The sequence below is a fragment of the Channa argus genome, chromosome 5 (assembly GCF_033026475.1).
Source record: "Channa argus isolate prfri chromosome 5, Channa argus male v1.0, whole genome shotgun sequence".
Classification (NCBI taxonomy): domain Eukaryota; kingdom Metazoa; phylum Chordata; class Actinopteri; order Anabantiformes; family Channidae; genus Channa; species Channa argus.
The window spans coordinates 6,285,971-6,302,333 of NC_090201.1; the positions used below are offsets into that span (position 1 = coordinate 6,285,971).

The 16,363-nt window shown below is 42.0% G+C and overlaps 1 protein-coding gene across 6 annotated transcripts in view; it reads left to right on the forward strand.

Moving 5' to 3' along the window:
• The window catches only part of frmd4ba (FERM domain containing 4Ba), a 40,009-nt gene extending 27,024 nt beyond the window's left edge, over positions 1-12,985 (forward strand). For 2 of the 6 annotated variants that reach the window (XM_067503572.1, XM_067503568.1), the window contains exons 12-25: positions 5,187-5,263; positions 5,803-5,941; positions 7,069-7,207; positions 7,311-7,444; positions 7,530-7,646; positions 7,952-8,180; positions 8,267-8,323; positions 8,422-8,557; positions 8,979-9,131; positions 9,283-10,034; positions 10,155-10,287; positions 10,632-10,867; positions 11,236-11,363; positions 11,834-12,985. In XM_067503572.1, coding sequence (XP_067359673.1) covers positions 5,187-5,263; positions 5,803-5,941; positions 7,069-7,207; positions 7,311-7,444; positions 7,530-7,646; positions 7,952-8,180; positions 8,267-8,323; positions 8,422-8,557; positions 8,979-9,131; positions 9,283-10,034; positions 10,155-10,287; positions 10,632-10,867; positions 11,236-11,297 — 2,364 coding nt within the window. In that variant the 3' untranslated portion in view covers positions 11,298-11,363; positions 11,834-12,985. Of the gene's footprint in view, positions 1-5,186; positions 5,264-5,802; positions 5,942-7,068; positions 7,208-7,310; positions 7,445-7,529; positions 7,647-7,951; positions 8,181-8,266; positions 8,324-8,421; positions 8,558-8,978; positions 9,132-9,282; positions 10,035-10,154; positions 10,288-10,631; positions 10,878-11,235; positions 11,364-11,833 lie in introns of all 6 variants that reach the window. The other 4 variants (XM_067503570.1, XM_067503569.1, XM_067503571.1 and 1 more) reach the window with 4 other exon arrangements.
• Positions 12,986-16,363: the final 3,378 nt, after the last annotated feature.

Below are 16,363 nucleotides of genomic sequence, written 5' to 3' on the forward strand. Positions count from 1 at the left end.
TGTTTTAGTTTGAATGTTTTGCAGTATTTAGTATTTAGAACTGCTTCAATAGTTACATTTCCAGATATAATTTCAGTGGTTATTGTTAGCTGGTTAATGATTTATCCAAGCTGTAAATAGGCATAACTAAGAGGTTCCCATGCCAATCACGGGAAAGAGACGCACAGATAGTGGGAATTATTTTGGACTATCAGTATCTATCAGACCTGTGTGTGTTCAAGGGTGAAAGTAGAGCAAATACAGCAAGGATCAATAGTTACAGTGGAATACTCTGTCATAGGGATTAGAAAACAACCCAGTTCACACAAAAATGAGAACAAGAAAAAATGCTGACATATCCTTGCTAACTTCTTTAATTAGCCCTAGCATAGCTGTTGTTATGTAGCAGGAACCTGTTGACATAGCAGGGCGTGCTGTTAAACTGAATACTGAGGTATTAATGGGCAAAGCCACTGTGTGACTGAAGGTGCAACTGTGGTGCTCTTTGGGAGGTAGGAGGCCTCTGTGACTGGCAACCTGCCAGTTAGGAGGATGGGTGCATTTGTGTGTATTGAGTTGGCGACAGCATTGAGGGTGTGTGGTGGAGTTGCCCTCTCCAGCTCCTTCACACAAGGGGTAACGGTCACATGCAAACCTCACAAAGGTTTTGTATTGCTGGAAAAATAGATTACATAAATTAAATTAATTACCTTTTGGTTGCACCTAAGTGTATGAGTCCTCTGTATCTTTTGAATATTAATAGTACTTCTTGCCAAAATTCACAGCCCTTGTATTCAACCCATCCCACCCCTTGCCTTCTGCCCAGCCCCTCACAGCATGCTAAATTCATTATGATAATCTGTTTGTGTGTGTGTGTGTGTGTGTGTGTGTGTGTGTGTGTGTGTGTGTGTGTGTGTGTGTGTGTGTGTGGTACAAGGCAAGCACAAATCTAAGTCGAGGAGCAAAGTCCTATCAGAAAAGTGTTTGAATAGCATGAGATCAAGTGCAAGAAGGAGAAGAGAGGACTTTTTTTTTTTTTAAATTAATAGCTTTAAGAAGGTGCGGAAGAGAGTATTGGGTGAGTCTGAGTGAGTTTGGTAGCTTGTTCCACCATTGTGGGATCAAGAGTTTTGCTTGATGTCTCCTGTGCGGTGCTGGGACCACCAGAAGGAGTTCATTGGCTGACTGCAGCAAACAGAAGGGGTTGTAGACCTCAATGAGGGAGTTGAGGTAAGCAGGAGATTTGCTCACCCTGTAGGCAAGAGACAGACCTTTAAACCAGCGCCTATGTAATGAGGTGGAGTCTGATAATACTCATGTTGTAGAGAGCAAATCTGCATGCTCTAGAGACTTAGGAGATGTGGTCCTTAAAGCTCAAATGGTCGTTGATGATGAACCCCAGATTTCTGGCCGACTTAGTGGGAACAATCACTTGATGATGGTGATGCTGTGTTGTGTGGAAGGTCTGGCTGGGAAGACAAGAACTTCGGTCTTGGAGAGGTTGAGCTGAAGATGTCTCTTTCTTATCCAAGCAGAGATGTCTGAGAGACAGGCAGAAATGCATGATGAGACAGTGGAGTCGTCCGGTGTAAAGGACAGGAAGAGCTGTGTATCATCAGCATAGCAGTGATAGGAAAGGCCATGCGAGTGGATGATAGAACCCAGGGATGTAGTATAGACAGAAAAAGAAGAGGACCAAGAACTGAACCCTGTGGTGCACCGGTAGAGAGGTTAAAAGAGTGAAAAAACATGCTCCTGCCAGGATACCTTAAAGGTTTGCCCTGATAGATAAGACTGAAGCACGGCTAGAGCTGATCCAGAGATGCCTAAGTCAGAGAGGGATGTTGGAACACTAATGACTGGGTTTACATGCAGTTAAGTACCCGCATTCTTCAGAGAAATCAGCTTCCTCGGATACTGTCTGCAAGCCTTGGTTACGCACATGCACAGGTGGAGAAAGCCAGTTAGAAACCTGGTTATGCGTATACATGGCAGGCTAATCGGCATTCTCTGACAGAAATCTACCTGGGAAAACCAGGTTTCCCTAATATCGTAGCCCAATTTTTAAACCAGCTTTCCCGTATACAAGACACTTTCCAGAGAAAGCCGACTTTAACCATTTACTTAAGTCCATGTAAACGTGGTCCTTGACACGTTTGAGCAAACAACTGTGCAGGGGCTGGGAACTAGATTTAGAGATACAGTAGTGGTCAGCATTTCTTCATTCTTAACATATATATATATATTTATGCTTATTTAAATGCATGCATACCAGTTTCATCCCTCCATATTGAATGTCCTCACTGCTGCCATGCCAAAAGGATTAATTCATTCATCAACTATTCAATATGAGGGAGCATACCGCAACAGTTTGTTTCCATGATGATATGACTGGAACAGATGGCAAGTCAAGAGTAAATTCTCTCTTGAATTAAAACAGAAACTTTTTTGTCGCTCTGTTTCTGTGACTCTTGGGCTCTCTCCCATTGGGTAATGAAGCACCCCCCATAATGATGAGCCAGCAGAACCAAAATAAATTTTAAATTCAGTTTATTTTGAGTGACAGTGTCAGCTTTCGGGTAGTAATGACATGATTTGAAGGATCTTTAGAAATGTCAAATGTCATAGATTAAAAAAGCTAAATAGTCTAAATTAAAAGGAATAACCGCATGAATCAAGTTCCTTCCTCTTCTACTGTCAGATTTTCACAACTTTAAACTATGCGTCATGTTGTGGAAATGCAGTGTTGCCAACCAGCCAGAGCTGGTATGTGACGTGGTATGTAAAGGGTAGGGCGGATCTTTCTCTGTGTGGGTGTGTGAGTCAAAATCTTTGACACAATTTTATCAATGTACAGTATGTTTTGTACTTGTTGCTTTGGGGGTCCTTGAGTTGTGGGTAAGGGTTGAATATGAACAGCCTGATCCCATTTCGAGGGACAGGCATATCTGGCCCACTTCCACCTCCTTGTAATGCAATGTTAACAAGGGAGGAGTACATACTGAATGTATATACTGTTGATAGTAAATTTGCATATTCCGGGAAATCATGAGCCTGCTGTTAAGATTATATGTTTGCCGGATTAAAAATATTGTTTTGATTCTATCGATAATTTGTTATATATATAAATATCAACTCAATTGTATGCAAAATGATTTCTTGGACGATTTCCTCTTTAAAAGTCTACTAGTGATTGTAGAATTTGAGGTGTGTCACATCATTGCCATATTTTGACAGTGGATCTAACAGCAGAAACAGGAGAGACTTCTCTTGGTTTCATCTATTTGCTGCCACACAGGTGTGGAGGTTTCATTTGGGATGATCCGGCGAAAGTGTGTGTTTATTCCTACCTTATTATAATGTAAATGATGCTAAGTGATAACGATCATGAGCCAGAATTGGTGTGCTGTTTACAATGTGATAGGGTCTTCTGGATGTCCTGCTGGCTGGTTCTTCATGAAGTACTATGCACTTTTACTCACAAATTATGTTTATAATTGATAAGCGGTGTAGTATTGGGACAGCATGTGGAGTGTATCTATATGTGTGTTACATAGTAGCATGAGTTAAATAATGGTAAATTAACATCTTATTAAGGATATTTTTGAGAAATTCTCAGGTGTTATGCTTGTGGTTTCATAAAATATAGTACATGGAGTGTTTTTCCTCTGGTTAGGGGCCCTGTTGTGTGTTTTAACCCTTCAGATGCAGCTAAAGACTGCCCCTGGTATTAATGATTAGACCATAGTAACAGATTCCTAACATGTTTGCTTGGTGGGGGAGATGGTTGTAGTGGATACAGCTACTCAACAGTTCATTGTTTCTTATTTATAACATTAAAAGCAGAGAATTTCCCAGCTGGAAGTGTAGTATTCATAGTATGTGAAGGATTGATTGCTTATCTGTAAATGAGAGGAATCAGAGCAAAGGTGAAATGTTTTTCAACTAGGAAAAACTGTCCTACTGTGTACAACTTGCTCATCAGGTCTGATTAAAAAGGAAGTAAACTGTGTAGGAGAGAGGGAGAGAGAGAGAGAGCGGTGCAGAGCAGTACAAAACCTTGATGGCAATGTGAGGTGTCCGTGATGTCAGAGGAAGGGGGGTGGTTAAAGGGGCGTGGTCTGTTCAGCTGAAACTCTTGCAACACCTATCTGGCTCCCTCAGACCAGACAAGAGAGAGTATTGTTCAAGGAAGCTCTAGCCCTGTGGGAAACTAAGTAAAAGGATTCAATACAACCTCAGGAGTATTCAGCAGGGATCTGATAAGTGCAAAAATACCTTTCACGGTAAGCCTCTTCAACGTGTCATCCTGTTTTAAATGGTCAATAGGTTGCAATGTTTTAGTTTTATTTTTTGCTTCCTTAAATTGCCTCCTTAGTGTGGTGGAATGTACTTATAAATACTGTTCTATCTATTTTCTTAAATAGCTAGTTTGTAAAGTAAAATCACTAAGTATGTTGTCACAATTTAGGATTTCTTTTACTAGGCACAATTTAACACTCAAAATCCAGGTGTATAATATGATTTCATACTTTAGCATAATTTAGGTTGTTACCTTCAAGGCTGGTAATAGTTTTTAGAAATGTCCTTTTGGTTTTTCAAAAATGGAGCAGAGAAGAGCTGTTCACAGGCAAATGGCTCCAAATCAGTTTAGAGATCCTGGTAACAGTGAAGAAGATGTTTTATTCTGAAACAGGGAGAAGTCCTGCCTCTGTTCTCTAGCACAGCAGAATGAAATGAGAAGCTGGCCGACCGCCTGGCACAATTTTACTCCCTGCAGTTGCAGCAGCATTATAATTGCTCCTGTGTTAGCCCCAACTTACACCTGACTGGCTGGCCCGCTGAGCCCCATTCACAGCTTCAGCTGTTGTGTTGTTTCTGCTAATGTTGCAAGTTGAGCAGAAACATAATGTGCTAAAAGGCAGGCTACTCTGTATGAAATAAAGGCAGTTGTTAAAATATCTGCCTCCTTGTGGTGCTGTGCTTTGGTAAAATTGATCCCCCTTATATAGGAAGCTTCTACTTTTTCTGAGCAAATTGATGCAAATAAGTGTTTTACAGCTTTCGTGTATCAAATGACTCTTCTGTTTATGCACTGTAAATTCACGTCTCAGTAAATAGCTCTGTGGTGGCTTGTGTACTCAGCAGTGTGTAATTTCTCTCTACCTCTCCCTCCCCCCTTTTGTCAAACTCTCTTTCTCTTTTAGTTGTTTCAGTGGAAGCAGTTGGAGAATTTATATTTCCGTGAGAAGAAATTTGCAGTGGAAGTGAATGATCCACACAGGTTAGAGAAAGCAAACCCACCCTATTTATCTTAACTGGTCTCAATAGGTTCTATTCCTGTTTTTTGAAGTGTTCCCATTTTAGCTGCTACTCTTTACTACTTTCCTACACCTTATACACTGTGAAGGGCATTTTCAGCGGGTGGCCCATTTAGGACACCATGTTAACGGCTGTAATCTTCTGTTAAATGAGTGTAGTCCTACTGTTCAAGGGGCTATTTTATTATTCTAAGGTTGTTGTAACCTCTCATCATCACTACGGCTTTAATGTGGCACTTCCAGGCAACAAAGCTGTTATTATATCCCACTGTCTGTTTCAAAATGAGTTTGATGTTACTGCTCATCATCTCTTTGGGATATAATTACACAGGCTCCCAGAACTTTAATTGACTAAAGATTTTGTAAGAAGTTAGTTCAACTCTGTACTTAACACTTTTTGCCATGTTAATTGAAGCTTTATTTATCTAGTTTTTTTTTAATCTTTTTTATTTTTGCATGTAGTTTTTTTAAGACTAATACATATTTGTCTTATCTTGTATAGAAGAACAGTAACCAAACGAACTTTTGGACAAACCGGCCTGGTTATTCACACGTGGTATGCCAGCCACTCTCTGATTAAAACCATCTGGGTAATGGCCATCAGCCAGCACCAGTTCTACCTGGACAGTAAACAAAGCAAGGTGAGCATCTGCTTTTCCTTCTTCACTCATTTATTCCCTGATTTACTTTACTTCATTTCCTTTTCCTCAAATGTAGTAAATGTAACTAATACTCATTTGACATCAGTGCTTGTCCTTTGTGGAACGATTACCTCATGCTGACTGAACAACCTACACATCAAAATCAAAATCGTGTGTGTGTGTGTGTGTGTGTGTGTGTGTGTGTGTGTGTGTAAGGGCTGATACTGTAAGAGCTGACAACTGTCAACATATATTTACAATGTATTTTCATTTAACCTACTTTACCCTGAGGTATAATGTAGTGACCTGTTCTATAAAAAAGTAGCCTTTACACAGATTAAAAGATACAGAGTATGTATATTTGTCATTTAAGTGTCATATCCTTTATGTAATAGTGACTTATCCTCATGTGATGCTTGATCCGTGTCCCATGCCCATGACTTGTGTAAATAATTTGACAAAGGGATAGGACAGGATAGGACATAATGTAAATGGGTTCTCTGCTGCTGTGTTCGAAGTTGGAATATTATCAGAGCCTTGCTTTAAAATGAATTGCTGATTTGAGCTGTAGTAACAGGGATTAAGTAGCTAAAATTGAAAATGCATTAGTTCTGCTGATGTAGTATTCGTACAAATTATTACGAAAGAGAGCAGCCAACTCAAAGTAATATACAGTGTGCAATATAAAATAAAGTTTATTTGGGGAGGGATAAATGCATTTTATGACCTGAGAAGAAATGGGTAAAGGCACAGTTTGTATACTACCTGCTGTAGGTCTTTGTAAAGGACTTGTCAAAATGCCCTGAAGGTACTCCTGTGCTCAATGCGTTTGTTTATGATTCATATTTACTGAGCACTGGAGCTATATTAAATAGTTTGTGATGTGCATTTTGGGGCAGATATGGATAAGTGCGTGTGGCTGCAGTTAAATAAGGTTTTTCAGCCTCTGTCTCCCTCAAAGGCAGATGGTGTGTAAGTGTTCATCGAGGATTAGAGCCCACACTGATTGATGAGAGAGCAGCGTGCCTAAAGTATGAAGCATGCAAATAGAGTTACGGCGTTAAAATGAAATGCTCACAGTTCCTCCCTCACTTCAATCTTTTCTGTTTCTCTTTCCTCCTCTGCAGTTAAAGATGACCACAACCAGGAGTTCAGGAGACATTGCCATGGAGCTCACAGAGATCTGCACCCAGAGAAGTAAACTTCCCAGCATTGAGAGCAAAGATCAGCTCATCATGGCCAGCAATGGAAGCCTCATCTCGGCTGGTAAACGGAGCACTAATCAGCTAATAACTGCTCTCCGTGGGATTGATGACTGATGATTTATAGCTATATTTTTTCATTAATTAGACATGTGCTTGTATTGTAGGTTCTGCAGACTCTGAAATTGGTGATGAACAGAAGAAAGAGAAGATCGCTGAGTTGAAAAAAAAGGAAAACGACCTTCAGGATTTACTGAGACAGAAACTTGAGGAGCTAAAAAAGATCTGCATCAGAGAAGCTGTAAGTATATCTCTTGTTCTTTTATTTTGCAGTCACATTTAAAGCTTCAGACTCTCAGCTGACTGCTGGTTGTTGTCATTTCTAGGAACTTACAGGCAGATTGCCCAAAGAATATCCCCTGGCCACAGGTGAGAAGGCTCCTCAAGTGCGACGTCGTGTCGGGACAGCCTTCAAGATTGATGACCTTTTCCCCTATGATGAGGTTAGTGTAGCTCATGTTGTGTTTGTTGTGGTAATTCTCCATTATATAATGTATGGAAAATAACAAAACACCACTTCAAACCACTGGAGATCGTTTTGTTCAGTTGACCTGTTGACCTGTAATGAAGATGAAGAGTTTGAAATGTATTTTAATACTTCCATTGCATTAAAAGAATTGTCTTCTCCATTATGTCTTTTTGCTTGCACTGTATGTCTCTCTGTACACACTACTACTGTTGTCAATCCAGTCACAGAATCTAATTGTATATTCAGGAGTTTTCCCCTTAACTGTTTATTTCCTTACAGGATCCGCATCTGAGAAATCTGGAGAGCATGTTTGCTTTGCAGCAGAAGATTGTGGAAGCTGCTATAAAGTTATCGAGTGAGAGCGACCTCTGCAAGACGGTGAAGAAAAAGAGGAGAAACAACTACCTGGATGCAAAGAGGAAGCTGCAGGAGATTGAGAAGGAGATCAATGCATACAGAATCATGAAAGGAAAGAACCCCACCCAGAGAGCTTCACTGATCTTAGCAGGTAATCAAGGGCATCTCAGACAACTTTAAATGGTGAATGAAAATATTGTCACTTTTTTTGAGACCAACTGTCTCCTCTGTTATCAGATGACGTCAACCCTTCAGATCTCAGTTCTCTATCTGACAGCCTCACTCTGGACGATGGTAAGTGACCAAGTCAAGTAATTCTCAGTGTGCATGTGTTAAGTCCCTACTTGCCCTATCTCTCCGTTGTAGATTAGAAAGTTTTTTGTACTTCCCAGATGATGAGCTTGGTCCTCAGAGGCAGCGATCCAGATCGATGCAATATTCCCCAAGACCACACCATGTAGAAACTCTGGACATTCACTACAACCAAGATAGAAGGGTTTCCTCCAATGACCAGCATACAGACAAAAGGTATACAGCTAGCACTGACAAAAGTGGAGCGTATTAATATTTGTAATTTCCGACATGCATCTGAATTGAAGCCCAGAGCATGAAGCTAGTCCCGACCTGTAGAGGAGATCCAGAGCTGCATTCCTGTCAGTCATCTCCTCCCTCTTTCTCCTGCCTCTCTAACAGTCTCCCTCTTATCAGCAACCAAAGCTCCAGCTTTATAAATAGATAGGAAAGAACATGTCAGTGCCTGTCAAGGAGCTCACAACAACAGGAAAGTGGTTCTGGAAACTTATTATAAATGGCAACAAACTCCACAACTGTTTACAAAATGACACGGATGACGTGTTGCCCTCTGCTACAGAGATTAAAAGTCAATTTAAACACTAGGTGCTTGCTTTTGCATGAAATGCCCTGAAAACATTGTTGTCGTGTGTTCCAGATTAAATTATGGCCGACTCCAGGATACACAGCATGATGCCTTATCAAGCCACAGCAGCCCGTTTAAAGCAGCTTCCAGACAGCCACGTGATGCCCGCAGCATGCCACCCACCCCCCTCCTGACCCGCAATCCCTACTGCAGCTCACAGCTCAGGTAAGGCGTCAAGAGATGTAATGTGCATTTCTTTATAGTTTGTTTTTATTTTTCCTTTCTTGAATATTTACATCAACATCTCATGTGTCCTTTAGCATAAACCATTTCAACCGAGTCAAACTACAGTTGTAGTTGTGTTTTGTTATTATAGATCAGAGGATAACCCACAACTTTTCCGCCAGCGCAGTGGAAGTCTGGAGTCTCAGTCTCAGCTCCCAACGGAGACCGAAACCACTATACCTACGTTCGCCTTCTCCACAGCCCGACGCAGCAACAGCACTGAGGTCCTCGATGATGGGTCCTCCTATACAAGTCATTCCAGCGTAGAGTACAATGTCCCCAATAACCACACACAGAGACGTAGAGCCCGGGGTCGCCACAGAAAGGAAATGTATGCCAACGCAGGCAGTATGCCCAATCTAGCTCAGCCAGACACCCACTGCTACAACTACCAGCCTCGGAGCAGACCTACCACAACAGCCTACTACGTCGCAGGCTATCCTAATTACACAGAAGCAGAGGCTTATTCCAATGGCGCCTACGTGTATGAGAACGAGATGGAGGGACACTATAACGTCAATCCTTCCTATCACCCAACTCCAGCAGCTTATCACAGCCACAAAATCCACAGTCAGTACGATACTGATGAGATTGACGGCATGACGCAGAGCCTCTACGCCACGCTGCGGCCTCCCAGGAACTGTCCACCCCGAAGCAACGAGCACGTCAGCAAGAACATCCAGAAGGCTTTGGTGCATGAACACTTAAGAGGCTGGTACCAGCGCAACGCTGCACACAAACAGCCCCCATACGACTACGACAGAGGCTCCCAGCAGAGCCTAGGCTATCAGACCATGCCTGGGCCCTACAGCCACAACAACAGGAACATTTCCTATTCATCAGGTTCGACCACATCCTAGCAAATGTGCATGCAGTAACACAGTGTCCAACGTAATACGTTTGTGACCGTAGCTTTTCATACATATGGTCTATTTACAAATTTGTACCTTTTTCTACTTCCAGTGTCCTCAGTGTCTTCCACTGCAAACTGGCACAGCCAGGGGAATGGTGGTATGTTGGAATATGACGTGCCTATGCATGCGCTACAGTCCTACTCCTACAACACAGCCCCCTACAGCCACTCCACCCACAACAGGTGAGAAAAATAAAATTCAACTTCTTATCCAATAAGCCACTCCCTGATCCCCCTTATCTCAAAGCTAAGCTCTAGTGTTTAATGACCTGCAGTGAATGGCTAGATAAAATATGAGCTGTTATATTTTTATTTGTCTCTTATACAAACCCTCCTGTAGACTAATGTAAAGCCAATGTTGCCTAAGTTAACTTTTAAGTGTAACCTAAATCTGTCAGTTTATCCCGCCAGTCTGGTTCAGCAGTAGACTTATAGGAAATGTGCAGCCAGCAGTCAGTTCTTCCTCAGAGCTTAAGATTTATTCTCCTCTCCTCCCTAACTGTCCATTGGCCCCTGCTTTCTTATAGATATTGTGCCTCGGAGGCTTTAAAGGGCTCTTGGCACAGCCCTGATGGCCAGAAATGCCGTGCCTTTTTCCCTGCTAGTTCTTCCTCCTCAGCTTCATCCTCCACCTCCTCCTTGCCCTCCTCCTCCTTTCCCTCCTCCTACTCCCCTGGCTGTCGGGCCAGGCAGGTGGCCTTCAGCCGTGTGCAGCAACAAATCTCCAGTGGGCTCAGCCTCAATAAGGTGCCCTTTACTAAAGGTAGCTGATAGTAAGTAAATAGCAACATCAGAGCCTGTGTGTTTGCTTCGTTCAGTCTGTCCACAGCGTGACTTCATAGTCTGCTTGCTGATGTTTTGAGGTGAACTTTGCATTTTTGACTTGTTTGATCGTTCATTAAGTACGATAGGGTACTGTTACTGCATGGCTTCTTTAAAAAAAACATGCCTGCCCTACTTCTTCTCCAGCAAGCACGTTGTCATCCAGTGGTCACATTTCTCTGCAGTCATCATATACTGCTTGGTTGATTTGTTTGCTTGTTTTCCTCTGCTGTTTGCCTTCTACTTGGCCCATGCAGAGGCTCACTACCCATGTGCTGCCACTCACTATTTGCCCCATTTCATGTGCAGATGTACCCCAGAGTTTGAGTGGCGGAGCTGTGATAGGATGGCTTGCCCTGCAGGGCTTTTAGAGAGGCCTATGACCAGGAAAATTAACCCCCTTCCCCCAAATATCAAGCCAGAGCAAAGAAGAAAGGGTGAGAGAAGAGAAATGTAAAACTACCCCACATGGTTGTCATGGTGATGGTGACAGGGACTTACAGAACGCTCCAAATCATTGGCTCTAAAAACCTGTCTGATTTGACTATGATGTTCACCGGGTGTCTTGTGGTGGTGGGAAAGCACTTGTGTGGCAGAGTAAAAATGTGACCCCTAAACATTGTTGCATTTGAAAGCCGTGTGTGTTTAATATCTGAGTGCCTCTTCTTTTTTATTGGGTGAGAATGTTTGACCCTGGGTTTAGAACTGAGATTAATGTTTGAAACCCATGGTTGCTACATTAACGTGTGTTATAATTTTACGTTGCTTCTTGTAGTATAGCCGCTGATCTTGGTGCTACTAACCAGGATTATCAGAGCCCAGGGTTAATTCATTCCAAACTCGCGGTTAACCAGTCAAAAGCTTTGCCCACTGTCTAATGTGATTCAATCCTGCATGTTCATTACAGATCCTACATAGATGTCAGCCAAATGGACTCGCACATCAGCAGCCAAATGCACACTAACATGAACCCAGAAGACCACATATACTGGCATGAAGACTCAAAACCAGGAACAATAGTCTAGTTGCATCTTATTGTGCTGTATGAATTTTTCACCTTGACAAGTTGTCAATGTGCCTTAGACTGCACTTACCTGTTTATCTGTAAAGGGCATCCAAAGAATGAAGGAAATTACTGAGAATTTTCGTTTGTAAAAGAAATGAAGTCTTTTTATGTTTTTGCTCCCATATCGATCCACATTGTTCATGTGTTGAAATCCTGACAAAACCACACTGGAGCATTGAGGTGTTTGGATTGCGAGTGTTTGTGGTGATGGCACTTGTGCACGGATGCACCAGGACCTGCTGTGGACTGTGGTATAGTGAATGGGAATGTGGACTAAACTTCTCCAGTGATTTTTCTGTAAAAGTACTACACAGGCAGACCGGGGACGAGGAAATGTCTCTGTAAGAGGACACTGAGCTGTAATAAACAGCAAGAATGACTGCCTGCTTTTTCTACGTACTCACATGAACACGGTAAATATGAAGGACTGGGCAAGGATTGATAAGAACATTATCAAAATGAAGGATTGGACTTTTTAGAAATTGGTCAAAAAAGACGGCCACTTACTGGAACATTCTGCAGTAATCAGATTGGATTTATTGTAGCTTCAAACTACCACTGTGCTTCCTGTTGTTTTCTTTTAAAAAAAAAATATTCTGTCTCACTATCAGTACATGGGACACATGAGCCAAATACTTCTGTGTCACACCTTTAAAAGTATTACTCAAAGTCACCAACTCTGATATTACTGCCGGGTCCGATCTGTCGCTGCAGAAAGACCAGATTTGTTTTGTCCTTTATAATTTAACACGAGTATGTCATCCATGCTGGAAATCATGGACTGGTGCTCCCAACTTCTGTCAGAGAATGAAGCTGTATGTACATGTTGGTATTGTAAATACACTGTTCCTGTCTTTTTATTTTTATTTTTTTTTAGCATTTTTATGTATTTGAAAAGCATGTAATATATAGTAAACACTTGTTGTTAAGCTGGTTCTTAGTCATTTGTAAAAGTGCATTTGTTTGAATAAAAAACATTTACAATGAAAAGCACATTGACTGAATTTCTCTGAGACGCCTATGGAAACAGTCTCCTCCCTCTTAGTGCAGACTATTCAAGAGTTAAATCCAAACATGCTAAATGAAGTAATTAAACGTCTGCTTGTTAAATTAATGGGGTGGGATTAAAGAAAAGGTTATCACCACTAACAGAAAAAACGCTGAGTATCATTTACATTTTATGGCTCTGAAAAACATGCTTTGCTCAAGGGACACAGTCACTCTTCACATATAAAAGGTTTGGAAACTGCTTATCTAAGGTGCATGCAGGGTAGCAGACTATAGTTGTAAGGACAACTGCAGTACTGGCTACATCCCAGCCTTTTTTTCGGAGCCTGTAAGAATGAATGCAGAGCTGCAATTAATCATGATGAGAGCAAATTATGAAAAGATGATCTGTTTTTAGAAATCCCCTCCCACAACACAGCTGTAACTATGCTGGGTTTTGGTTTTTTTTGTTTTTTTTTTGGCAGTGTTGCCAGACTAGTTTTGTGTTTCCTTAAGCTGTAAACTAACCCAACCAGTCTTAAAAGCTGTCACACCTTCTCTGCTCTATAGCCTCTTCTTCTGTCCTCCGTGTGAATGACAAGCTAGTGTTTATGGCACCGAACCCTCCCTGTAGGCAACCATGTAAAAGAAGTCTGCAGTACACATGCATTGAGCCTCCACCCCCTCCAGATTACTCTATAACCCTTCACCTCATTTCCCTCTACTCCATGTCTATATCCTGCTACTGGTCCCTTCTTTAGGAAGGCCTCAGTTGAGCAGCTTTACATGCTTGCAGTGCCCCTCAGTGTTATGCTTCTTGAGTCAACTCAGGGGAGGTCTCACACACTTCCAGCTACTCTGGTTTACCAAAGGCAGTGAGAGGGGAATGTTTTGTATCCAGCTGTCTCCCTCTGTCTCTGTTCCTTCGCTGCTTTACACCAGCTGCAACTAGACATCAGGGGAGGCTGTTCCAGCTGACACTCGACTACATAAACAATGGGCTCCTATGTACTTTGCTCTAGTCCAGTTAGACACCTATGAAACTCCTCTAATATGGAAAGCTTATCAAATGTCAACACACATATAGTACATACGGAAATGTGTCAATCATTATTATTGAAACCCATGAAGTACTTTAAGACACCTTCAGGTTTAATTACAGCCAAATTCTTGCTTACACCTTAGTCACGAATTAATGTTTTTATTCAGTGTCTTAAATTACTCAGTTGAATGTAAAAGGTGTCACTCACAGGGAGCCAACCCTCAGGGAGTTAGCACAGGACTCTGCACTTCCCTACTGCTCTATGGAGTTGAACAGCGTTACAGCCTGCAACTTTAACTTTTTGGTTCTGTTGCACTTGTCTTTAACTCCCAGTTGGAGTCACAGCCAGCTGTTTTTAGCTAAAAGGCCATGATAGACCTGTGCAAAACAGTATAGGTTGGAATAAAAACTTAGGTAGCAAATCAGCTTTTGCCTCAAGCTTTAACCCAACCACAGGTTTCAGCCAAGCTCAGATTAAAGTGACTGTAAATCATGTTACGGCTTCCCCGGGATCAGCACATTTTACCTTGATCCAGAGGGTAATAGCTCTGACAAGTTATAAATGGTGAGTAATTGGATTAGCTGACCACTCACATGCTCTCCAGTCTTGTTCATAAGATAATCAAAATTGCTGCATGGGTGTATGGGAAGGTTGAAGAGCTCAAATGAAGTCACAAGCAGACTGCAAAGGTCATGGTTGGTCATCATTAACGCGTCACATGTTGTGCAGGTCTAAGCATCCCAATCTGCTGAATGACAGTCTGAGTTGTGAGGCTACAGCTAACCAGCTTAGCCTGCCAAAGCCTCTCAGGCAAGCCCAGAAGGAGGGGTGAGGTGGGGGTGGACGATTCATCTCGGAGGCAGAGTGCTGTCGAAGTGTGCCTGACCAAACCGAATTAAGTGATGTCCCTGCACACTGTTTTTGTGTTGTGTAGGAACTAAGCAGAGGACAGATGTTGCAAGTCAAAAGCCTGCACAAGGAGAGCAGAGACGTTACTTAGCAGCTGGTGCGAGAACAGCACACGGGTTTGTTTTTGTGTCAAATCCACTAACTTCTGTTGCCTAACTGAGGACTATCTTTGGACGCAATTATGGTTGTTTCAAAATGACAAGTTAGTTATGCATTGCTGCTGATTCATGCAAAAACAACCACGAGAGGATAAGTGTTGTTTTCCACTGTGTGTGTAATGGCACTTCCTCTCCTGGATTGCACATCTGTTGAGCAGAAAACACCAAAGACACACCTGCTGGTTGTGCAGCAGCACATACATGTTGGTGAGATCCTGATGGCAGCTGCAGCATTGAGAACAAGGGCCTTCACTGTGGCTTTGGAGTATGACTTCACTTGAGTTTAAATGCCAACAAGTGCGTGTGCTCAGAAGTTGCACAACACAAATGAGGATGAGGCACCACACAGGAGGAGACATAAATCATTACTGTAACTCGGAGCGTAAAGCAGCTCGACTTAAACTCAAGCGCCACTGGAATATTACCTCTGAGCATGCAGAGGTCAAATGCTCTGTTCTACTAATACCATGCATTTATTACAGAGAAAAAAAAAATCAGAGTTAACATGGACTTTAAATCTCCATCACTTTTTATATCCTGCTGCCTAAAACCAAATAACAAAGCATTATGTTTTAAATGAGTTCCTGTTATCTGCAGCCAAAGAATAAAGTTAAAGTAGCTGACACAGCTGCTAACTCAAGTTTGGAGGTGAATGCCTGCAGATGAATCCACTCAGTCCCTGTGTAGTGCTCAGCTCTCCACATTATAATCTACTGCAGCCCATTGATTAGCATTGGGATAAGTAGAGAGCGAAGCAAAGTTAGCCAATCCATCACCCAGGGGGCACTGTCGAGATTACACAGAGGTGAAGGAGGAATACTGATGGGCATGGGTTAAGACCCCACGCTCGGTTGAACTATTCATTTTAAATACTGAAACACTGCTCTGACTCACATGTGTTTCATAGCACAACACAAAGCTCTCTTTTGTCTGCCTCCTTTTATTTTCATGAACACAATGTTGATTGGTTTTTATTTAACTGCATTCTCAGGAAAATGGTTACAATTTATGAGAGAGGAGACATTCAAACAATTCAACCTTCAGAGAAGTCTCTTGGCAGAGATATGTGATGAGTCTGCACTTTTTATTCTATTGCTTCCACAATTTTTGCTCAGTGTAAACTGGCAGGACTGACTGCTGTTTCTCAGATTCATTAAACACAGATTTCGTACCCAGGATTGTGCAGCTGCACTACACAGGAACACTGACATATTGTATATTATAAAAGTGAAGCAGTAATGAGTTGCCATCATCGCTGTTTGAGAAAAGTGCCC